We start from the raw sequence: 26,382 nt of genomic DNA, 5'->3' as shown, positions 1-26,382 counted from the left end.
TGCCACCAGTAAATACTCCCTTGTTATTCTTAAACTTACTTTAAAATAATAACATCAATTTAATGTATATACATATATACAAATACATAACTACATGTATATATGTGTGTATTTTCAAGAAAGATATGCTTACTTAAGAAACAAACAAAATAGAAAAAACCCAAAAACATAGTAAAATGGAACAAAAAGATGACATGATACAAATTTCAAGACAACCCAGATAAATAAAATCGAATTGATAAAAGAACATAAACGCAACTTACCTTTGGATCAAATTTACGGAACTGATCTAAACCAAGACCTGGAAAAAAATGAAGTTATTATGAGCTACTAGGAAGAAAAAAAGTAAATGTAAATAAAAAAGGAAGAAAAAAAGTAAATGTAAATAAAACTACTGCAAGCAACAGATGAATATTATATCTGTGTGTGTGTGTGTGTGTGTGTGTTTATATACACAAATACATGTACTTATATGTATACACATATATCTGCATATATATATATATATATATATATATATATATATATATATATATATATATATATATATATCATCATCATCATCATCATCGTTTAACGTCTGCTTTCCATGCTAGCATGGGTTGGACGATTTGACTGAGGACTGGTGAAACCGGATGGCAACACCAGGCTCCAGTCTGATTTGGCAGAGTTTCTACAGCTGGATGCCCTTCCTAACGCCAACCACTCAGAGAGTGTAGTGGGTGCTTTTACGTGTCACCCGCACGAAAACGGCCACGCTCGAAATGGTGTCTTTTATGTGCCACCCGCACAAGCCAGTCCAGGGGCACTGGCAACGATCTCGCTCGAAAATCCTACAGGAGCCAGTCAGGCGGTACTGGCAACGGCCACGCTCAAAATGGTGCATCTCATGTGCCACCCGCACAAGAACCAGTCCAGGGGCACTGGCAACGATCTTACTTGGCTTGCCGGGTCTTCTCACGCACAGCACATTTCCAAATATATATATATATATATATGCAAATGCACACACATATATGTAAAAACAAATATTTATATACACATATATAAACACACACTGATTCTATTTCACTTTTTATTAGTCAGTTGGTTAAGCAATGAATCACTTGACTAACTGATTGTTTGATTTGGTCAATCAATCAGCTAGGTTTATCAAAGCCCTTTCACTACCATTCATTAACCTCATTAACGGCATGCACTGGCAGACCTGAAGTAGGGTAGATATGGCATTGAAAAGTCTGCAAATGGAAACAAACAACATTGATTGTATGTTGGTGATGCTTGTTTATAATCATCATCTGATGAGAGAGAGAGAGAGAGAGAGCGCATAATGTTAATAATAATAATAATGGTTCAAATTTTGGCACAAGGCCAACAATTTCAGGGAAGGGGGCTAGTCAATTACCTTGATTCCAGTGCTCAACTGGTACTTATTTTATCCACTTCAAAAGATGAAAGGCAAAGTTGATGTTGGTGGAATCTGAACGCAGAACATAAAGATAGATGAAATGCTGCAAAGCATTTTGCCCAGTGCAGTAATGATTCAGCCAGCTTGCCACCTTAATAATAATAATAATAATAATAATAATCTTTTCTACTCTAGGCACAAGGCCTGCAATTTTTTTTGGAGGGTGTGTCGATTACATCGACTCCAGTACACAACTGGTACTTAATTTATCGATCCCAAAAGGTTGAAAGGCAGAATTTGAACTCAGAATGTAAAGACAGATGAAATACTGCTAAGCATTTCGCCCAGCTTGCTAACGTTTCTGCCAGCTCGTCACCTTAATAATAACAACAACAAAAAAAACCACCTTACCATCAGGTTGTTTCACTCCTGGAGTTATGGAGCGTACAAAATCAGCAGGTGTCATACAAATTTCATATTCACTTGTCTCGGAATTAAGTACTTTCAAGGTGGCAAAATAACGGAATATTTTGTCTGGAGTAGAATATGCTCGAATTCTGTTTTCATATTCGACAATCTGGAAAGAAAGAATAATAAAATATATGCAGTGTCTGAGAAGAAGTCACTTTTGGTAGGTTTGGAATAAAATTAGGATTCAGCTCACTTAGAACTTTTAATCTCTTGATTGTAAATTATTGCAAACATTAGTCTAACATTCTTGAAAAGGTACTCTGAGGTTCTTAACTTTGCAGAATCTTTATTGGCTAAGATCAACATATACTTTCTAACGGAATTTATTTCATCTGAGAATAATCATCAACAACATTTAATGTCCATTTTCCATACTGGCATGGGTTAGACAAGATCTGATGAGCCTTAGGACTGCAGAAAACTACAATGTCAGCTTTGGTAAGGACTCTACAACTGGATGCCTTTCTTAATGCCAACCACTTTACAGTGTACACTGGGTACTTTTTGTCATGTCAAGTAACTTGCAAAACAAGAAAAGGCTAAGTCTCAACTGGGAGTGAGTGTAGGTTTATTTGAGAGAACAGGAGAGGTGGCTTTATGCCTGGTGTTAGGAGCTAAAGTACAATAGAATGACAAGCACAAGTGTCTTGCTATAGGAGATACATAGCTACACTACACTGTCTAAACCTTGTGAGACAGATAAATCTCCAATAAACCGAAAATGAAGAGAAAAAACATGAAATAAAGAAACAACAGTTGATTGATTGTATTTGACTTGTACACTCGACAAAGGAAGTAATCCTTTCCATTAAAAAAAAAAGGGAGACCTTAAACTCTTTGTTACCAATCTACCTGAAAATATGATACAAACTTCATGCACAAAGTAATCTAAATTAAAATCTTCCATCAAATTTTTATGTTAATTTATGTTCCGAAAACCAGCTTAATAATAAATGACAAGGTTTCTTTACTAAATTCTTCATTATTTCTAAAATTAATTGAAACAAAGGTAGTATGTATTTCAACAGAAATATAGTAACAAATGGGTTAACCTGAAAGGTCATATCCTTTGGTAATAATGCTAGCCAGCCAGCCAGCCTCTAGGTTCAAGTAAAGCCTATTAAACATGGAGATGCAGTTTTTAGCAAGTACTGACCTTTCTTTCTCGGAAACCAACTTTCTTCTTTTTTTTCTTCTTATCTTCTTCTTCACCATCACTCTCCTCAGATGAACTGTTCTTATCAGTTACCTCAGGAGGGGCTTCAGCTTTAACTACATGTTTGTCATCTCCATCCCTGTAGGTTAGACAACTCACATAAATTATATTTGATTTGAATACAAAAAGCAAATAAAATTGAACAAAAATTTATTTAAAATATTCATTGCCTTGGCTGAAAGGTTACATAGGTTTTTTTTTGTATTTTATTTTGAAGAAAGCTCTTCTTGGTGAGGAAATCTATGTGTTTGTTTAGTTTTGTGTGTGTTTTCCTCTGCTAGCATGAGTAAGACAAATACATGTTTTTAGTCAGATGCCCTTCTGAAAGCGAACATCTAATTTTTATTCCACATATTTCAAAAATGCAGAGAAAACATGATTTGTTGATAGAGAAATGACAACAAACTTGCAGCTTACCACCAGTATAGATAAATAAGAATGGTTTTTGTGCGAAGTTTCAAAAAGTGGAAACTAAATTTTAGGAGAGTGCTTGGAGGACAAAAACAGTATGGATGGCAAAAGGCTGGATACAATACATTATTTTGAATAAATGCTGGTAACAACAGGCAGGTTAAGATGTGTGTGTGTGGTGGGGGTAGAACTATATGGAATTATCTAAAAAGGAATTAAAGATACTATAATATATTTTTTGTTCCATTTTGTATTTTAGAATACTGAAGCAACTCTAGTGAAGTATTCTTACAAGAAGAGTCTAAAACAGGAAGCAGAAATCATAAGATTTTAAACCAGTTTCCTTTTTGTTGTTCTTTTTAACACAGAGATATCTTAAGCATTTCTTTCACAATTCCTGCCCAGGTTTCTATTTTTCTACCAGGAAAAACAAACAAAACAATAACAAAGACAACTTAACGAAAGTTTAAATAGTTTAGTATCTACATAGATTTGCCTACTGCTCACCATTTAATATTATAGACTGAAAAACAAAACAAATCCAAAAAAAAAAAGGGAGTACATGTTATCAGTGCGATGATAAAATGTACCTTTTACACAATGTAGAATGGTTGATATCAGGAAGGGCATCTAGCCATAGGAACCATGTCAAAATGGAATGTACAAGTGAGATGTGATCTCTGGGCCATCAATGTGTTTTTGGAGTACTGACTCCAAGTAAGAATTAACTTGGACTGTGAAAACTTACTTGTCCAATCCATATTAGCAAAGAAAGCAACTGTAAAATGCTGATTAATGTAACTGCCTTACTTAAAAACCACACCATAAGGCACAAACTCACATGATCTTTACATAAGATTATTTCATTTCCAATGCGAATTAGTCAAATTAAAATGAAAAATTTCAAACTTACGCATATATGAGAGTAACAGCTAAAATTGACCCTAGTGTTAATAAATACACAACTGTTGATTTTGAAATCTTTTGCTTGACTGGAAATGCTGAATATAGGAGTTTGTTGTCAAATTCAAGTTTTTTGTCATACTTTGCAGAAGATTCATTGGTAGCAAGGTACTCAGTAGCTCTAGAATTCTTAAGAGGGTTGACAATCTTTATAGTAGGGAGTTTGGAAAGACATCGGATATGGAGAAGATCATTATTCTGAAGTTTTCTTAATAAGTAAATTTTCTTCCATTTTGCAGGTTGAGATTCAAGGTTTGTGGCTACATGGAGACATTTCTGATTTGCTGTTAAAGTTTTTACTGCTGTAGAACTCAAAAGGGAGTCTAATGAGCCCCTGTAGTATGTGCCAGGGACCAGCCTACTTCCAAATATGCGAAGCATGATTCTGAAATGGGGAATAAATGAAATAAATAAATAAATACAAATATTAAAACTACAAAATATTTATCTTTTAGTTATATTTGTGTCAAACTAGTTGAAAGAATTTTATTTCCAAATTGAAATTAACAAGAAAAGAAAACCATCATTTTCCATCTACACATCTGATAAAAAAAAGACCTTTAAACAAAAGATAGAAAGATGGCTTTGATCAAATGATCTTGTTGGCCTTAGTTGTGAATGTAGTGTCCTACTGACCTAAATAGCCAAAATAGTTATATACCTAAATGATAGCCATTGAAAACCAGAGCAACCAACAATATAACAATGGAGACAATTCAGTTGTTGGCTCAAAATTTATATTGTTAACTGAAGGCAGGTAGAATAGTAGTATTGAAGTAAATAACTTATAAAAGATTCTTGTTCAGAGAATAAATAACTGAAAAGGAGATTATCCTTTAGAGATATTTACAGAAGCAATGACAAGGCGTTACTTGAACTATTCATGTAGTTAAAAGTACATTCTTTGTTAAGGATAACCACAATTATTATACTTAGGCTTAAATAAGAAAATTGTCTCCTTGAACAAGAAAGCATTTAAAATATTAAGTTGTACGTAAATGACATTCTAATTTAACTTATATGACCTTTTTAAATGCAAATATCAATAGCTATACACACACATTCATATATAAATACACATATATCATCGTCTTCATTTAATGTCCGTTATCCATACTGGCATGATTTCTATGGCCAGATGCTCTTCTTAACGCCAATCACTCTGAGAGTGTAATGGGTGCTTTTATGTACCAGTTACATGACACCAGCATTGGCTACGACTACGATTTCACTTGACATGACGGGTCTGCTTAAGCATGGCATATCACCAAAGGCCTTAGTCACTAGTTGTTGCCTCCATGAAGCTCTCCTCCATATATATATATATATATATCAAAGGTATTGATGGTGGTGGCATCAGAAGTCTGAATGGTGTGTATATGGCAGTTGTGGTGGCGATGGTACTGGTGATGGTTGAAAGCAATCAACAGAAAGAGAGGGAGAGAAAGAAAGAGGTCAGAAAGAAAAAAAAAAAATTGTACTGACTGCTGAATGAGAAGACAAAAAATGTTTATCATGCAGCTTTGCAATAAGTTCCAAGTTGACAAATTATATCATTGTTTTGATGAAAATTGTTCATTGCTTGAAAAATATTGGTCAAGTTTAATAAAATTTAATATGTGCTCAATGCATGAAGCATCATTGTTGGGCCTAAGGCCCAATGAAGAGCCTTCCACAGGAGCTAGCTTAAAAGCCGCCCAACAGGGTGGCTTTTCAGCTAGTATATATATTATATGCACACACACACTGAATTCAAAACAAAGAAATTCATAACCATTCTTTTTTGCTTCTTCTCTTATGTTATTGATCTCTACCCTCTCCTCTTCCTAACCACACACACCCATTTGCACAGCTCTAAATACAAAGTAACGCACTACATACACCCATCCTTCCATATTGTTTAATGTATCTATGATGTCATAATAGGCACAAGAACTGCCCACAGACCCCACAGATCCTTCTGTTTGGTGTAAATTGGTAAATATCCATTCATTAAATATTCAATACAGCCAGAATACTAGTGGAACTTTTGCCTGAAGAAATAAACACATGTATTAACCATTGCCCAATATCAAGGCATGGAAACAGTAGAACAAGCACTGCCTATAGAATCCATGGATTTTGCAAATCATATTTGCAATATCCTATGGATGGGGAATGCAACAACTGAAGCACAGAGTTTGTAGAAACGTATGTAGCAATGCATTAAAGGATCTATGAATTTCCATCTTACTATACACACACACACACAAATATATATATACATATATAGGGTGCAATGGGTAAATTGTCACCATCTTGTATCTTTTAATTTGCACATGTACAGTTTGCTTTTGATTTTGTCGACTACACAGTATAGTAGGGTCAGTTGGGTACCATCTGTGAGAAAAACAGCACCATAATGCAATTCACGCTGCCAGAAATTTGGAAACGACATGCTGTACTGCTTGGCATTTGCGCTGGAAGCTCCAGTACGAACATTTTAGTGTGTTTGGGTGTCAATCTGAGGACATGTACCGAGAGTGATAAAAATCAAACATCCAGTCAACATCATGGTTTGGAGTGATCACTTGTGATGGCAATGTTATGCCTCCATTCATCTTCCCACACGGCTTCACACTCAACACAGAGGCCTACATCAAGTGCCTAGAGGAGGTAGTGCTGCCCTGGGTCAAGAGGGTGGTTGCTGGAAGACCCTATGTCTGGCAACAGGACTCTGCACCATTCCACACAAGCAGGAGAACCCAGTCATGGTTGTCAGACAATTTCTGCGACTACTTCACCCCTAACATCTGCCCACGTAACTCCCCAGACTACAACCTCCTTCATTATTATGTGTGGAGCACAGTTGAGTGAGAGACAAACAAAACTCCTTGTAACACCAAAGATGAACTGAAGGCAAAGATTAAGGCAGTAGTCACAAACTTGAAGGAGACTGTCCAGAAGAGTTGCAGAAGATTCTGAAGTCATCTGGAGACTGTGGTTGAAACCAATGGCGATTTTATTGAATAAATTTACTCTTTAGTATTTCAAGATATTTTTATGTAATTTTTGTAAATATATCTGTTAAAATGAGATATCAGTGTTATTTTCCTTTTTGTGTAATTTAGACAACAGTTTATTCACCACACCCTGTGTATATATATATATATATATACACACACACACATATATACTACATGCACATACACATGTATACTACATACACAAATATATTCATTCATATATATATATATATATATATATATATATATATATATATATATATATACATAAAAGCACCCATTACACTCTCAGAGTGATTGGCGTTAAGAAGAGCATCTGGCCATAGAAATCATGCCAGTATGGATAACGGACATTAAATGAAGACGATGATATATGTGTATTTATATATGAATGTGTGTGTATAGCTATTGATATTTGCATTTAAAAAGGTCATATAAGTTAAATTAGAATGTCATTTACGTACAACTTAATATATATATATATGTATATATATATATATATATACACACACACACACATACACATACATATATAACACAAATATATTCACACACACACACACATATATATAACACAAATATATACAGTAACTGAATAGAGAAGCCAGTAGTACAAAAATATAAAAACAAGTCAAGAAGTATATGTCAAGGGAAAAGGTGAGATCAAAATATGCGGGAGTGGGAGAGGTGCAGAATCGAGGAGTCACTCCTACTCGTACACATTTTATATATATATATATATTGTTTTCAAAATATTATTTCCTTTTCTAAGTAACAAATAACATATTTTACATATTTCATCCATCTATGAAATGTAAATAAATGTGCATGCATGCACACACATTCCCACATATGCATGCACATGCATAAGTGTATATAAATATGTATGAATGTATACACACACGCACACACACACACACACGCACACACACACGCACACACACACACTATATATATATATATATAGCCTTCTACTATATCATAGGCCTACGAAAGCCTTGTAAGTAGATTTGGTAGAAGGAAACTGAAAGAAGATAAAAACCATATGTATGTATGCTTATATATATATATACAGGGTGTGTAAGATATTTGAGTACAGATTTACGTTTATAAAAAAACATATATAATAACAGATAATAAATTTATTTATCATAAAAAGTTATGAGGATAAAAATAAACCTTCTTTTCTATAATGTTATTCAATAAAGCGACCTTCAGCTTCAACAACTGCTTCTATATGAGATCTAAACCATCTACATGCTCGAATCAAGTGGTCCTGGTTCATTTTGGACATTACTCTGACTATGACAGCTTTCAAAGAATCTTTGATGTTATGGGCGTGTTCATTGACCTCTCTCTCAACAACGCTCCACATGTAATAGTCCAGTGGATTGAGATCTGGGGAATTAGGAGGCCAAATTTTAGAGGTATTGTGATCATGAAAATTTTCAGCCATCCATTCCTGTGTTACTAGAGCCATGTGTGATAGTGCAGAGTCTTACTGAAACACATATGACCTTCCATTGCATACAGTGTCTATCCAGAGCTTAACAATTGTTTCCAGGACCTAAATGCAGGCGGCAGAGTTAACTCTAAGGCCTTCTGGAAAGGAGTAAGGAAGCATCATATGTCCTTCATTGCTAACAACCCCTAAAACCATGACAGTTGCAGGAAATTTTGTATGCATAACACTTGGAACTTCAGAAGGGCCTGCACATAATCCTCTGTCATTTCTTCTGTTAACTTCTTGATCTTGGTCAAATCAAATCTTCTTCTGCTGGATTTTTCAGTTTGTTTAAGAACCTTTTAGATCTGATGTAGAGACTTTCTTTTGCTTTTTCTGACAACTTGATCTTTCCTCGTCATATAAGACACATCTGATGTCTTCATGGACAATATTTCTGACTGTTCTTTCTAACACATGGAAATCTTTTGCAATTGACCTCATGGAATTTCTGGGATTGTAATCAATGGTCTGTTAAATTCAAGTGTTCTGATAATTTCAGAGCCTTTAGAATGCTTTTTATGCTTTGATACTGGTGATATGTTTTCATCTTCAATCTCTAACTCCTTACAAACTTTGGCAACTTTTAAAAATCAAGGTATTTCTAAATTGCTATGCTCAGCCTTTATAACCACAATAACAGCATATCTCTTCATTTCTTGAGTAAGCTGAGGGTCTGCCATTATTATTTTCTGAAACAAAGATTATACAGAGTTAGCAAAAAGTGCAGCAATGACCCAAAGAAGGTATGTCCTCAAATGCCTTACGCACCTTATATATATATATATATATATATATATATATATATATATATATATATAATGTATGTATGTACCTATACATGTGTGACTGCTTGTTCTACTGTCTCCATGCCTTGATATTGGGCAATGGTAGTAAGCAAGTGTCACTGTCATGCAAGCGGTAAACTTTGTTTCCAATCTGGCCTGTAAATATGTATGGGCATGGTGAAATATTACTTGGAAACAGGTGAGGGTTGGCGACAGGAAGGGCATCCAGCCATACAAAATATATCTGATCCATGCGAGCATGGAAAAGTGGATGATCCCTATATATATATATATATATATATATATATATATATATATATATATATATATAGTGTGCATGTTCAACAGAATTTAAGCATCTTGAGAGAAAAGTTAGGCATAAGAGGAATCAGATGTAGTGTGCAAGAGAGACAACTAGGCAGGTATGGTCATGTGATGCGTATGGACAAAGACAGCTGTGTAAAGAAGTGCCGATCTCAAACTGTGGCGGGAATCTGAGGTAGAGGTAGACTCATGAAAACATGGGAAGTGATGGTGAAGCATGATCTTTGAACTTTGAGCTTCACAGAGGCAAGGACTGGTGATTGAAACCTTTGGCGATGTGCTGTGCTTGGGAGGACCCATCAAGCCAAGTACAACCATGCTGATGGCACATAAAGAACATCTTTTGAATGTTGGGCCTCACGGAGGCAAAATGGCTGAGTTCCTTTTGAGCACTGGGCTTCATGGAGGCAAAGTGACTGAGTTCCTTTTGAGTGTTGGGCTTAACGTAGGCAAAGTGGCTGAGTTCCATTTGAGTGTTGGGTCTCATGGAGGCAATGACCAAGACCTTAGGTATTATGCTGCGCTTGAGAAGAAGACCCATCAAGCCGAGCAAAATCACAGCTGTGGCAGATACCGGTGTCATGTAAAAGTACCCATTACACTCTTGGAGTGGTTGGTTTTAGGAAGGGCATCCAGCTGTAGAAAACCATGCCAAATCAGATTGGAGTCTGGTGCAGCCTTCCAGCGTGCCAGCCCAGCCAAACCATTCAACCCATGCCAGCAAGGACAATAGAAGTATTATGATTATATATATATATATATATATATATATATATATATATAGACAAATAACAAGATGGATTGTGGTTCACTAGAGCTGTTTCAGATGTGTTTTTTATTTTTTTTTTTTATCGAAGAACAGAAATGTTATATCAAGCAAAAAGAAAAATAAAACATTTTCATCATGTGAATACACGTAAGAATTAAACATTTTAAACATGTCAAGAACAAGTACATAGTACCATTTAACTCTACCGACCCCACAGAAGGTATGTATATATAGGATCTTTTTTAAAACGGGGGCCACATTTTTCATTAACGAAACACTTTGAAACTTGGATCACTGGTAGAATGTGTCATATAAAACATCTTTTTCTCTTAGTCTTCTTAAAAAAAAAGAAATCCATAAATTATTCCATGTTAAAGTTGTCGTATTTCTGTAATTTCAACCAATCACTGACGTCCATTCAGCCGATATACATTAAGTGCCGACTACATAAACAAACGATTCTGAAACAATTAACCCTAACCCTAGGGTTAGAGTTAGGGTTAAAGCAAATTTAAAATGAAAAAAGCAAATAAAACGAAGAATCGTTTGTTTATGTAGTCGGCACTTAATGTATATCGGCTGAATGGACGTCAGTGATTGGTTGAAATTATCGAAATAAGACAATTTTTTACATGAAATAAATTCGAATACAAAAATATTTTTCTGTTCTATAACACAAAATAGATAAGTATACGAAGTTTGAAAGTCTTTCGGTACCAAAAGCACTACGTAAAACATTAATGAAAAATGTGGCCCCCGTTTTAAAAAAGATCCTATATATATCTTCTACACGTGTACATATTATATATATATTCTTTTATTTTCTACTTGTTTCAATCATTTGACTTGCAGCCATATTGGAACACCGTCTTAAAGAGCTTTAGTTTAAGAAATCGACGCCAGGACTTACTCTTTGCAAGCCTAGTACTTATTCTATAGGTCATTTTTGCCGAACCTCTATGTTACGAGGACATAAATACATCAGCATCGGTTGTCAAGCGAAGGTGGTGGGAAAAACACACACACACACATATATATATATATACGGTAATCTTCAAGTTTAGGGGGATAAAAAAATAAATAAAAATATTCAAGGGAAGTAACTGAACGTCTTACCAGTATTCTCCGTACATCTCTATTTATAAATAAATCACACACGTGATTTGATTGACGTTAGGGTTAGGGTGTGATTTATTTATAAACAGCTAGAAGAAAACGGATAATACTGGTAAGTCGTTCAGTTATTTCCCTTGAATATTTTTATTTATTTTTTTTATCCCCTAAACTTGAAGATTACCCATACATACATATATACGACGGGCGCCTTTCAGTTTCCGTCTACCAAATCCACCCACAAAGCTTTTGTCCATAGTAGAAGACATTATTTACGCAAGATGCCAACACACACACGGCCGAGATATTACAACCGTATCTGATTCAAGTGCTTCAATTCTATGTATAAACATATGATATTTTCTATCATTAATAAAACTGTCGGCATTTATGAGTATGCTAGTATACATATATATATATATATATATATATATATAAATTTTGATAGGGAAAATAACATAATCGTTTCGTTCCGAGTTTCATCTGAAAGGTATAAGGTATTCGTTAAGGTGTAATGTTTACCTGGTTAAGATGTTACGTTTATCTGTCAAAAAACCGAGAAGGACATGCGAGATATTAATAGCAACATGTAGCTACGAGAATGAAAAGTTCTACTGTTAATCAGAGAAACCTCTTTATAGATGCACCAAGGTATTACGAACAGTCAGAAGGGGTAGCAGTAATAGGTGTAAGCCGATAGGTGTGGTATTATAGCACTATTTCTGTCTGCTGACCGAAACACAATTTTAGAATATACGTAAGCAAATATTATTTCAACAACAGAAAGCACCATTAGTAACAAACATCCCTGTAAAGGATAAAGTAAAGAATGTATTACACATACACATATTTTAATGTCTTAGTAAATTATGACATCTCATAAAAAAGGAATGCAATGAAAATTGCCATGAGATTTCAATCTCGTTAATGTATATTTTCATTGATGAATCGTCGTCGTCTGCAAATAAGATTTTAACACAGTTTGGACATGACTTAACAGTACGAGTTGTTGTAAATTAAACGAGTGAAATATAATTAATGACAGTTCAAACAACTGTAATAGAAAGGTCATGAATATTGAAATAACGATAATAAGAGATATATAGCGACGTATTTGTCTTACCCGAATGTTTTCGTTATTTAAACCCAGCCTCCATCTTGTTCTTTGACCGAAATAGCAAATCACGCAGCAACCCTGCCAAATCTCGCGAGATTACATGTGACAAACGTAATTTAGTTCCTTTGGCGCGTTTCTTGCTCAGATTCGCGCCAGCCCTTCAGTAGGACGTTCGCTCTCGTAGTGCTTGCTGTCATCTGTTAGAGAAAAAGCCTGTCTAGGAAGTCACTTTGAATTTCTTTTGTAGTTAAACAGATAAATTAACAAACTAAGCAAAAATGTTTGAGGCTAGGCTTGTACAAGGTTCTCTTTTAAAGAAAGTTCTTGAGGCAGTCAAGGATCTGCTCTCAGAAGCACCATGGGACTGTAGTTCAACAGGAATAAGTTTACAAGCTATGGATTCATCACATGTTAGTTTAGTTTCTTTATTATTACGTGCAGATGGCTTTGATACTTACAGATGTGATCGCAACTTGTCAATGGGTATCAACCTCAACAGGTAAGTGACTATAATTGTCTCCCCCCCCCTTTTACTGAACCTCCATCTGTTTTGATAAAAAAAAAATTTTCGAAAATAACTTGTGTAATCGAAAGTTCATTTATAGTTGAGGTTTTATTTTATTTAAGTTAAAATGTCAAATCGTCGTCCACTGCCATTAGATTAAACAAAGACCTGCCGAACTTTTACGATGGCTGAAGGAAAATCCTCCAGGGGAGCTTGCTTTCTAAATATATATACGATTGGATCTTTCATATAACTATAATGAGTTAGAAAAAATTTCAATAGCTAATCTAATTGCATAGTTAATGTCTCAGTTAATTGAAGTTCCACTCACTATATAACTGATGCAAGATTCTTCTTTGTGATGTTAAGTTTTGACGGACTTTTGTATTTAAAAATTCTGTCATAATTAGAAAAGATAAATCAAAACCTCAAATTGAGTAAATTATTAACTTCTGCGTTGAGAATCTTCATTAAGTGAAGTTCGCTTCATATCGTACGCCGCAGGGTGACAACCTGACATTTGGAATTTAGCTTTGTTAGAGAGGAATTGTTTGATAAAATAATTAGTTATTATGAACCCAATTAAAAAAATACTCCTAATAACATTGATTTACCACACATCTCGTTTTTCAATAAGAACGAATTAGTTTGGCCCTAAATTTACCCGCCATTTAAGATTCGCGCCAAATCCCAACCTTGAAGTCATTGGTTTATTATAATCGTACTTTTAGAGATAAAAGGAAGAAATGAAGGGTGAAATATATTTTTCCTAGTTTATTGAATTACCGATAATACTTTTTAAAAATTTAGCTTAATAGTTATTTCGGTAACTTAATATTAATCTTATTCTTTCATTGTTTTTAGATTTTTTTTTTATCGTTAATCTTTCAGAAATACACAAAGGATTTAAAATTAATTATTGAATCCCCTGTGAACGTCGATATTTGTCACAAATTCTACATATAAAATGAAATATGATACTAACATTGTGTTAAAAAGAGCTTACTTATTATCCATTAAGAATTTGAGTTATGTGCCATTTTGTCAGAGCTTTATTTACGTATGATGTAAACACAATTTATGATGCAACTCATTTTCCTAACAATTCACGCTCTGTTCAGTTTTGTTATATTCAAAGTGTGGAGGAATTTCAAAATATAAGAATAGTTGAGGGATTATATGGGGGTGCTTAAAACAGAATTCTGTCCTAAGTGTTAGTCTCAAAAATAGGGAATACGGAAATGGAGGAAATGCTCAGACATTTATTCTTAAGAATTATTTTAATGCGAAATTTATATTTTGATATGTAAGTTATAATTGCTCTAAAACTGCTTGGCGTGTTTTTGTATTATTAGTTCTAGCCAACAAAGAACTGTCTATGCTAGAAATGGTATAACTACAGATTCCTGTCCCCCCTCCCGACTTTGGTTGATCACAACTTTCAGAAAAATGGATATTTTTTAGTGAAATATTCTACGAATATGTGTTATATCATGTAGATTCCGAATATACAAAAACTTTGGGGGAAAGTGTTTTAGCAGGGGGTGAGGTAAACAATTTCGGAAAAATTCACCAGTGTCCACTTCAATTCCTCTTAACTTTCAAGAAAATAGGTGTTTTTTAATGAAATTTTCTACAAATATATCTCGGACTATGTAGATTCCGACAACATAGGAATTTTGGGGAGAAGACAATTGGGGATTACTTATGAGGTCTGTTCTCCACTCGGGGGGTGTTTCGGAGCAAGTCGTCCATATTTGTTTCATTTTGTGCGTTTGAGCATCCGTAGATTTTTTCTGAAGCAGCAGGCAATGAAGCTGTCACCAGAAAACTCGTCACGCTAAAAATACCAGCTAAGGTCTAAACTTTTCTAACAGACATTTAAATAAAATAATTCCCCGTTTGAACTTTCTTAATTATATATATATATATATATATATATATATATGTGTGTGTGAGGACTAGAAATCTACGGGTGCACAAAACGGAGAAAATGGAACAAATATGGACGACTTGTTCCGAAGCATCCCCGAGTGGGGAATGGTCCTCAAAAAGTAACCCTCAATTCTCCCCCCCCCCCTCAATTCCTATGTTCTCGGAATCTACATAGTCCGAGGTATATTTGTAGATAATTTCATTTTAAAATATCTATTTTCTTGAAAGTTAAGACTAATTGAAGTGGACGCCGGTGAATTTTCCGAAATTCCCCCTCCCTCCTACTCCCCCAAGTTTTGTATATTCAAAATCTACATGATATAACACATTCGTAGAAAATTTCATTAAAAAATGTCCATTTTTCTGAAAGTTATGATCATCCAAAGTCGGTGGGGCAGGAATCTGTAGTTATGCCCTAGAAATAACTACTAAATCTTTCTCAACCCTTATCTTCATGTGGAAAGTCCTCAGCTGGAATGTCTTCGGTCATAGGTTTGATAAGTCGAGACAAATAAAGTTGGTAATTTGGATGTTTGCTACTGAAAGTGTGCTTCTTAACCATAGCCGCTACCCTTGCGCCTATGAGATTTAGTTTAGCTGATACTAAATTACTGTTGATACAATTCTGTATGATTTTTGTCCTGATGTCTTTCATGTTTCTTTTACAGCATGTCCAAGATCCTCAAGTGTGCCTGCAATGATGATATAATCACAGTGAAAGCTGAAGATAATGCTGATACAGTCACTTTCGTTTTTGAATCTCCAAGTAAGTTCATCTTTTATAGCCTCCTTGTTCCTGCTAATCTCAGTTGATGTTTTATAAATGTAGAAATACAATAGTGAGGAGAGCAGCGCTTCTCTCTCATCACTGGATTTGCTTGAGCCATATTCTTTGTAATAAAAGCTGTCAATTTACCACCAGGCTTTCTTTTAAGAATGGTTAGCATTGGAACTAGGAGTTGTCAACTGATCAGTTGATATATATGTATCATCATTTTTATTAAAACAAATCCTATTTAATGAGAATCATAACAATTCAACGTGTTTTCTTTACTGGCATGAGTTGGACATCTTGATATGAGCTGACATCTTGATATTCATGTCCTTCCTAGCAGTAATCACTTTACAGAATATACTGAGAGCTTTTCACATGGCACCAGTAACTTGCTAGAACGGGTCCCTCAACTGAGGTGGGGGAGTTGTATTGAGGAAAGGTGGTTTTATGTCAGGTGTTGAAAGGTTAAAGTACAATAGAGGGACAGAAATAGGTGTCTTGCTGTAAAGGATATATATGGATACTGAAGCTAAACTAGAAAAGTTGGTAGGGATATGAATGTAAGAACTTTGGTTAGTTAGGTGCAAGACAAAAAATAACTAGCTTTTAGTTTTGAACAAGTTGTTGAAAACAAACTGAATTTGCTGGTCTTTCAGAGAATAGATTTCCTAAATTTTTTGTCAACAATATGCTATAATAAAAATTTAAAAAAAAACACTTTTAGAGGTGTGTTGTGCATATCAAATACGTATCTAATTGGCAGGCGAAAACAAATCTCGGTTGATTGAAGGTTTTCAGTTTAATATTTTACATATGTGAGCCCCTAGTTATGTCCCTTATGTCAGCTAATAACACAACGTAGCAATTTTCAAAAAGAAAATTTGTTTATTGTATTTTTTTTATTGTTTATCAATTCATTTTTTCTGCTGATTCCAAAAATTAAATTATTTTTGTGTATCATCAACAGTTAAAAAAATGTCTACTTTCAATGTTATTATATATATTCGGTATTGTTATAATGTTCCGCTACTAAATGTATGTCTAATATTCTCTTTCAGACCAATTACTAAGTTCTGCTACTTTCAGGATGGCTACTAGAGTATGTAAAAATTCTCCAGATACATTTTGCTATGTGTGTGCTTATTATACTGGAAAAAAGAAGATATTACATAAGATCGTGAAAGGTACCAAATTGTGGATAGCGTACAGACTCTATTTTGGAATGCCCATGGGTGACCAGGACAAACTATGCGTCCCAAATGTGATATGTGGAAGCTGTTGATCTACTCTAGAAGGATGGTTAAGAGGTACAGGAAGGTCAATGCCTTTTGCCATTCCATGGATATGGAGAGAACCAAAGAACCATCACAATGACTTACTTTTGTATGATCGATGTGACAAAGTACAAAAAAGTGAAAGGAAGACAAGCTCTTCAGTATCCAGACATACCATCATCTAGAGCACCTGTCCCACATGATGTCAATTTACGAGTACCACTACCATCAGAAAATATTTCATCTGAATAGTCAACAAGTAGCAGCAGCCAAGAAATGGAGGAAGCTTTCGTACCAAGAACGACTTCAGAGCCTCACTTTCCAAACCAGAGTGAACTAGATGATTTAATCACGGATCTGGGTCTTACTAAGTCAGGAGCTGAACTTCTTTCATCAAGGTTGAAGGAATGGAATCTACTGGGGGAAGACTGCAAGACATCTGTGTACCGGAAACGCCATGAAGAATTTGAAATTTACTATGAAAATATTAATGATTTGTGTTATTGTAAAGATGTGATTGGTTTGTTTACTGCTATTGGATTCAAGCATGATTCTGCAGAATGGTGACTGTTCATAAATAGCTCAACACGAAGTCTCAAAGCAGTGTTGCCCGTTGCCCCACAATGGAAATAAATATCCTTCTTTGTCTCTTGCACACTCCATACAGAAGAAAGAAAATTACGAGTTCAAGTGGGATATTTGTGGTGATTTCAAGATGCTTGGCTTGCAAGGGGGATACACAAAGTATTCATGTTTCGTTTGCTTATGGGACAGCAGAGCTGATGATCATTACAAGAAAGTACATTGGCCTCCACGAGTGGAACTGCAGCCAGGAATGTTAAATGTTCTCAAACAGCCTCTAGTAGATTCCAACAAAATCTTATTACCCCCACTTCATATGAAACTCGGATTGGTAAACCGGTTTGTGAAGGCCTTAGGTTTTAGAGGAGAAGCTTTTCAAGAAATTTGTCTTATGTTTCCAAAGCTATCTGAGGCTAAGATCAAGGGTGGCATATTTGTTGGGCCCCAAGTAAATGCAATGTTAAAGTCGAAGAAACTGGAAAGAGTGATGACAAAAGTTGAAAAAGAAGCTCGGTGTGCATTTCGTGATGTAGTTCGTGGATTCCTAGGAAATCACAAGGATCCCAATTACAAACAGCTGGTAGCAAAGCTTATTGAAAACTTCAAGAAAATGGGTTGTTGTATGTCCTTAAGGGTTCATTTCTTGCACTCTCACCTAGATTTTTTTCCCTGAAAACTTGGGTGATGTCAGTGAGGAGCATGGTGAGAGATTTCATCAGGACATCGCAACTATGGAAAGAAGATACCAAGGACGATAGAATACTGCTATGATAGGAGATTATATATGGTCTCTAGTCAGAAAAGTATACAGAAGGCATACACTCCAGAAAATCTGTCATCAAAGCACTTCTCATCTTAAGAAAAGAGTTATCAAGGCATTTACAGTGCAGAGTTTTACTGTTTCTTTTTGTTCTAAGTCTAAATATCTCTCAATATATGAGAAAGTACTAAATGTTGTGTAATTATCCATACAATACTAGAATAGATTGAACCAACAACGTGCTGTAGAGAAAAGTTACAAATATAACGAGCAAATAAGAAATTAGGAATAAATAACTATCAATGTGATTTTTTAATTTAGTGGCAAAAAATGCATATATGAACATTAAAAAATACAAACAAAACTTGTTACATTGTGCAAGTAATTGTACAGTTGGTATAGTTCTTCAATATCCTTACCATTGTTTTAAGTTCAGTATGTGGAGAGCCAGAATAAATACAAGATATTTTGTTTGATCTAAGGATTCTACCAATCAATAAATTAAACAAGTAATTTTATTTGGTGTTGTATTTTTTTTTTCCATTTCACAGATCAAGAAAAAGTCTCTGATTACGAAATTAAATTGATGGACATTGATTCTGAACATTTAGGTATTCCTGTGAGTATTTTAGGTTGAAACTTTTAACTGATAAAATAATGACAAATACATGTAAAGAAATAGCTTTAACATTGGCTGTCATTTGCAAATATTTGTAGATATCTTTATGGTAATCCTTTTTCAGTGTATAAGAACTGATAGTTAATAATCACAATAAGTAACTGTTAGTCAATAATAGCCACATTAATTTCAGTAGAAACCTCTCTGAATTAAACGGTTCATAAGACATTACAGTAAGTATATGATGGTTATTGTAATCTGCCATGTTGCGGTGGAGTTTCCAGAAATCTGCATTCTTTAAAAAAAAAAAAGAAAAACACTTGCCAGTTAACCAAGATATTAAGAGCTAATGTACTGGCGGTCTATAGTAGTTCTTAAGTATTAAGAGTTAACAAATATTAATACTGCTGGAGATGTGCTGACAACATGAAAAGTATTAACAAGCACTTAGAATGGGTCTTGAAATTGAAAAAATTGGGATTTCTCTGAGCTAAAAGTTGATTTGTATTTAGAGCAGCAAATAACAACAAGCATGGCTGTGTGGTTGATAGGCTTGCTTCCCAACCATGTGGTCTCGGGTTCAATCCCACATCTTATGCAAGTATTTTCTGTAGCTCTTAGGCAGAAACTGAAAGAAGCCCTTGTGTGTGTATGTGTACCCTTGTCTTGATATGTGATGGTTGTGAACAAGCATCACTGTCCTACAAGTGCTGATGTTTGTTTCCAATCTGCCACAAAAATATTGCAGCTTTGGAGACGTTTGCTTGCAAATAGACAAGGACATGTAGAAATTTTCAACAAATTTTGTCTGACCTGTGTAAGCATTGGCAAAGTAGAAGTTAAATGATAATTATGATAATGAAATTTAAGAACAAGGAATCTGATGGGATTATTTTTTTTTTCTTGAACAGGATACAGAGTACAATTGTGTTGTAAAACTTCCTTCGGCTGAATTCCAAAGAATATGTCGAGATTTGAGCCAAATTGGTGATTCTGTTGTGATTTGTTGTACAAAAGAAGGAGTTAAATTCTCAGCCAGTGGTGATCTTGGATGTGGTAACATCAAGTTAGCCCAAAGTACCAATGCTGATAAAGAGGAAGAGTCTGTCACTATTGAAATGAACCAGTCTGTTGTGCTGACATTTGCTCTGCGATATTTGAATTTCTTCACCAAAGCTACACCGTTATCTACTCATGTTACACTCTCCATGTCACAAGATGTTCCACTTGGTAAGTTAATTAATATTATTTCAAGGATCTAATGTGAGGTGAATAGTAATTAAGTTGGCTATAAGTAACTCTGAAAATATACTAAAATATGTCAATATCATTCACAAATATTTTAACTTGTCTTTATTTACACTTCTATTTTCAGTGGTGGAATACAAAATAGCTGATACAGGTTACATCCGATATTATCTGGCACCAAAGATTGAAGATCAAGAAGACAACTGAATATAAAACAGTTTTTGGAAGAAACTTCTATAGGAAAATGCTTTAACAACTAATGAGGCAACCTGAACTTGTTCTAGCCACAAGTTATTGAAGACCTTTTCTCTGACTATTTTAGTAATTAATCACTTAAGCACTAATTCATCCATTATTACTTTCTCTCACTACTTTCATATGTATATAGTGTCTTTTTACCTATTGAACAACAGGGTATGCACAGTTTGTTTTTAATGAATTAGGGTTGTCAATAATACGAACCTCTAATTTGGTCTCCTCCACTTAGAGATTCGTTTGTGGCATTGTTCATTATGGGGGCTTGTTAGTGGGTGTAATTTAGTTCAGTATGCGTTATCCCAAAATTAACTTATGCCCTAGGTTTGTTCTGAGTTTTATTTCGAAAAAAAAAAAGGTGGGGGTTAAGAATTACAAAGTCAATGTCTTAAATAATGAAAATTTGTTTTTATCCTGCTAATCATGATAAACTACTATTCAGTCTTCAGACTAAGGACATTTAAAAGGAAATCATTATTATTATTAAGGTGATGGGCTGGAAAAATTGTTAGTGTTGGTCAAAGTGCTTAGTGGTATTTCTTCTGGTTCTTTACATTCAAATTCCACTGAGGTTAACTTAGCCTTTCATCCTTTTGGGGTCAATACATTTTAGTACCAGTAAAATACTGGAATCAATGTAACTGAGTTGCCTTCCCCTCAAAATTGCTAGCCTTGTTCCAAAATTAGAATTATTGCTATAAGAGTGGCAGGTTGACAAAACAGCAGTGTTGAGACTAAATTTAGTCTTTAGTTCTATTTTAACTCTGCATGGGCTGATGAGATTAGTACCAGTTATATACTGAGGTGATTTGTGCTTGATTCTAGTGTGACTGGCATATCATTAACAAACCAGTTGTGATCTAGTTTTGGTTTGTCAAGTTGCAGGATGTTTCATTTTCAACTGGGGAAGATGTTTTAATCTTGTCCCAGTCTTTTATTACTGCCAATCCTACTCCTCAAAATATATCCTCTCCCTTTCACAAAATTGACCCTGGTACATAACCTTTCATAAATATTCAGTTTTTGTGTGTTTTAATCAAACTACATACATTCAAAGTAGAGTAGAAGCCTTATGTAATTGAGGAATTCTCCCACATGATAAAAAAACAAAAACTTTTACAAAACTCATGCAAATAAAAATATCTACTCTTTGTTAGAATGTATTGTGATGGTTATTTTTGTTTAATGAGTGATTTATGTTCTGTAATTAATGCTCTCACCTCAATTCAGTTTGAACATACAAGTCTGCCACTTCCTGAGCTATTCCTTTTACCATACTGACATTTAACCATTGACCACACCTCCACCCTTGTACATCATTCACTACATTTACCTCTACACCCATCTCTAACCATTTGTCACTATCCTCTCATGAATTTATCCACCCATCTTTCCTGTTCCTCAGCTCATATTCTCTCTCAACTTATCTTGTACCTTGACACCTTATCATTATCATCATCTTCTTTTCAGCTACACTTATATATTGTGGAATGACCATCTTTATAACAAGGCACTTGTGCCTGCCCTTGTATAAAAGGGGTTTTCAAACTTTTTGACTTGCGGACCCCTTTATATTTCAGGCTTTACCTTAGGGACCCCCTTATAAACGCTTATGAAATTTATACATAAATATTTGCTTAAAATAACAATTTTACATTTATTTATTTAACAGTATTTAACAAATAGGTTTATTGTCAATTAAAAGATTTCGATTAAAAAACATATAAAATCAAATTGCCCATAAAAAGTATTTGCTGTCTATTGGACCCCCTGTGGTCCGCGGACCACAGTTTGAAAACCCCTGTTGTATAATACTTTAGCACTTTAACACCTGGCACAAAAGTTACCTCCACCTCTTCTACAAACCCACTTAGTTGAGAGAGCTTCTTCCTCTCTCTTTGCTTTGCAAGTTACTTGGTGACCACATTAGCTCCAGTGTCATGAAAAAAGTAGTTGACATTAGGAAGGGCATCCAGCCTCAGAAACTACGCTAAATCAGGCAGGAGCTTGATGCAGCCCTCTGGCTTGGATCCTGTCGAACTATCCAATCCATCCAGCGTGAAAGATGGATATTAAATGATGATAATGGATACAATAGAAAGTTAGAGGTCCTGCAGAGTTAAGTGTTATGTTAACTCAGGTCAGACCTGATTGGACAGACTTATAGGTATTTCAGCTGTGAACATCTTGTCTCGTTTCAGGTATATCTTATCTGGACAAGTCATTAACCGTTTAACATTTAGATTAATCTGCAGTGCTTATTTATTCACATGGTTTCAAATTAATCATGCAATTATCTTGTGGTTTTGGGATTTTGATGATTGTTTATTTTTAATGTGATAGTGTAGAACAGGTGTAAGAGGCCAGATCTAGTTCATTTGAACATATAAAATAGGTAAATATTTAGGCTGGATATGGCTGGTTTAAATGCTAAAAGGTTAAACTGCGTTGGGGCTCTAGCTGAGGATTTAAGGAATTTTGGGAAGTCTCCCTCCCCCCTCCCAAATTGCAAGATTTATTCACTTGTTTACTCATACTCCATTCTGTAGTAAACTATACATCCCACTTGTTGAAACATCAATTTGATTAACCTTTGTTAAAAAACAAAGTAGGGGTAGGTAACTCAAATTTTGATTGAACTGACGTTGATATTAATTACAATTACTCAGTAAATAAAAATCAGTTTTTAAACACTACTGCAGCTACATTACTCTTACTTTTATGCTGTTTTGTTTACTTATGACTGGTATTACAGTGCTATCTATTGAAATTGTGAAAGGAATTTTTTTTTTTTAACGGCCCCAGTCGAACTGTCCCACCCATGCCAGCATGGAAAACGGATTATAAACGATGATGATGAATACCAAGAACTGTTAACTTCTTACCAGGCCTTCACAAGCCATTTTCAGTTCCAGTCAGCAGGGATACAATCACTATAGTGTGTTGCATGAATAATCATTAGACAAAGATCATACTTTATTTACATTCGATGGATATTTGTCCTCATCTTGTTTAACACGTTTCAGATGATATACCCCCCAGCTTTCTTCAGGTGTCTTGGGGAAATTTTGAACCTGGGTTCTCATTCCTAAGGTATTTTTCGATGTTGTTATTGTTGTTCAGGTCACTGCTTGGAATCGAACTAGGAATCTTGGGGGTTAGTAGCCTGTGCTCTTAACCACTATGCCATATGCTCATGGGCAATTATGGAATGAATTCTAGCACTTATAAATCTAATATTTTCCTATCCTTCCTTAATACAGGTTCCCATATCTGCACTTGGTCTGCTTAGGAGGTTGTTGTGTCCTAGCATATGTGCTGCTTCTTCTAGTTTTCGTATTTTTCAGTGGTGTTCTCTGTCTATTATTTTAACTTCATCCCACAGGGGGAGGTGGTCTCCAGTTTTCCATACTTGATCAGCTATACTCGATTTATCAATATCTCCCCGTATTGCAGCTTTGCGATGTTCGTCTACCCTTATTTTGAGTGGGCAGCATATTTCACCTTTGTATAACCTACCATAGCTGCATGGGATGGAGTACATGCAGTCTTTGGTCAAATTCTCTTCTATTGGTGGTTTTACTCGGAGATATTTGCAAAGTGTTGTATTACTCTTGAATACTGTCCTGATGTCATATGGGCCGCATATCTTTTGCATCTTTTCAGAGAGGCCTTTCACATAGGGTAAACAGACTGTGGACAGTTTATTGGCCTCATCCTCTCTCTTCTTCATAATTGGAGTGGATAGTATACTTTTGGAGTAGTTGTTGCTTAACCGATCGTTACTGAGCTTGATCATTTCTTCGTAGTGTGTATCACAATGACTACTTATATTCTTTGCACAATGTTTTAGGCACTGAGCAATCCCTCTCTTTACACTGTATGGATGGTGGGAATTGAAGTTGAGGTATCGTCCAGTAAAGGACAGCTTGCGGTATATGGACATCCTGAATCCATACTTGGTGCATGTTAATGTGTCCAGGAAAGCCAGCTGATTGTCTTTTTCCTTTCCCATTGTGAACTGTATGGATGACTTTATTCAGTTAAAACAGTGAAAGAGAGGTACATGTTACAAGCCATTTTTACCATGACTAACTGTTCTACTTTTTTTAACTGAATTATGAATGATAGTGGCATGGTTTCTTGTGGTTGAATGCCCTTCCTAACACCAGCCACTTTATTATATACTAGGGGCATTTTGTAATATCAGTATTAGTGAAGTAATCTTGTAACTTGCAAGACTAAACATCCCTCCACAGCTGAAAGGGTGACTAGGAGAATGAGCGATGAGAAAGGTGTTTAGCTAAAGTATGATGGAAAGAAGAAATTTATTGTGGTAAATGGGGTGGGTTGATTAGGAGGATCCAGTTTTACTCTGTTGTAAGGATGAATATAAAAGTATGAGAAAGAGATGACGTGGAGACAGAAACTGTTGGGACAGGGTTAGTGAAAGCATTAGAGGGAGATGACAGTGTTTGGGTGATGGAAAAACTGGGGGAATAGGGTCAGTAAGGGAAAATGGTAAGAGCAATGGGGTGGTGAATTAATATTGTCAGAGCATCTCAGCCACTCTGTCACAATCGTCATCTCTTGTGTGGCTCAGCCTTTTGAGATTGCTTTTCACCATTTTGTCCCATGTCTTTTTAATTCCTTTCCACAGGCATCACCCACTTTGAGTGCCTGGCCTTTTATATTTTTAATGCAACTACCATCATCTATCCCATTGGTCCGCAACCTAGGTCCACATAAGCTTTTATCCCTATGTCCATACCAACAGTGTTCTCTCGCAAAATCCATCATCCCTCTTATACACAGCTTATCTCTCAAGACATCTATACACATTAGCATGTGTAACATGTGGCAAAGTATCTTTCACTTCTTCTTGGAGATTGAAAAGCTACATAGATCTTAATGTCTGTAAAAATTAAGACTTCCAGTTTGTTTGAGAAATGCATCATCATTGTCATTCTAATGTTCATTTTCCATACTTACATGAGTTGGACAGATTTTTTTTATGACTTAATGCCTTTCTTGTTGCCAATCCTCTCCTGTTTCCAACTAAGGTAATATTTCTCACGACCAGATGCATTTTTAAAGAAGATGGAGAATGGACACTTTATATGATGGTGACACTAACAACTATCATGTCATATCAAGGCAAGGAGAAAGGCGGTGAGCTGGCAGAATTGTTAGTGCACCAGGCAAAATGCTTAGTGGCATTTTGTGTCTTTTACATTCAGAGTTCAAATTCTGGCGAGGTCAATTTTACCTTTCACATTTTTGAGGGTTGAAAGAATAAGTACCCATGGAACACTGGGTTTGATGTATTAGACTTATCCC

At 35.2% G+C, this 26,382-nt stretch overlaps 2 protein-coding genes across 4 annotated transcripts in view; one reads left to right on the top strand and one right to left on the bottom strand.

Annotated features, from left to right (window-relative positions):
* LOC106869687 (calcium uptake protein 1, mitochondrial) overlaps positions 1-13,158 on the bottom strand; it is a 50,920-nt gene extending 37,762 nt beyond the window's left edge. For all 3 annotated transcript variants that reach the window (XM_014915517.3, XM_052978375.2, XM_014915519.3), the window contains exons 1-5: positions 13,096-13,158; positions 4,420-4,854; positions 3,036-3,174; positions 1,820-1,985; positions 264-301 (exon numbers count right to left, since the gene is read on the bottom strand). In XM_014915517.3, coding sequence (XP_014771003.1) covers positions 264-301; positions 1,820-1,985; positions 3,036-3,174; positions 4,420-4,850 — 774 coding nt within the window. In that variant the 5' untranslated portion in view covers positions 4,851-4,854; positions 13,096-13,158. The remainder of the gene's footprint in view (positions 1-263; positions 302-1,819; positions 1,986-3,035; positions 3,175-4,419; positions 4,855-13,095) is intronic.
* A 74-nt stretch (positions 13,159-13,232) lies between these two features.
* On the top strand, positions 13,233-22,201 carry LOC106869688 (DNA sliding clamp PCNA). Its single transcript, XM_014915520.3, has 5 exons — positions 13,233-13,588; positions 16,198-16,295; positions 19,472-19,539; positions 20,451-20,769; positions 20,915-22,201. The coding sequence occupies exons 1-5, from the start codon at positions 13,368-13,370 to the stop codon at positions 20,992-20,994; spliced, it is 786 nt and encodes a 261-aa protein (XP_014771006.1). The 5' UTR covers positions 13,233-13,367; the 3' UTR covers positions 20,995-22,201.
* Positions 22,202-26,382: the final 4,181 nt, after the last annotated feature.

This window comes from Octopus bimaculoides, chromosome 2, assembly GCF_046866305.1.
Source record: "Octopus bimaculoides isolate indiv1 chromosome 2, ASM4686630v1, whole genome shotgun sequence".
Taxonomy (NCBI): Eukaryota; Metazoa; Mollusca; class Cephalopoda; order Octopoda; family Octopodidae; genus Octopus; species Octopus bimaculoides.
Note: the sequence above shows the minus strand (reverse complement) of the source record. Positions and strands in the feature narration are given on the sequence as shown.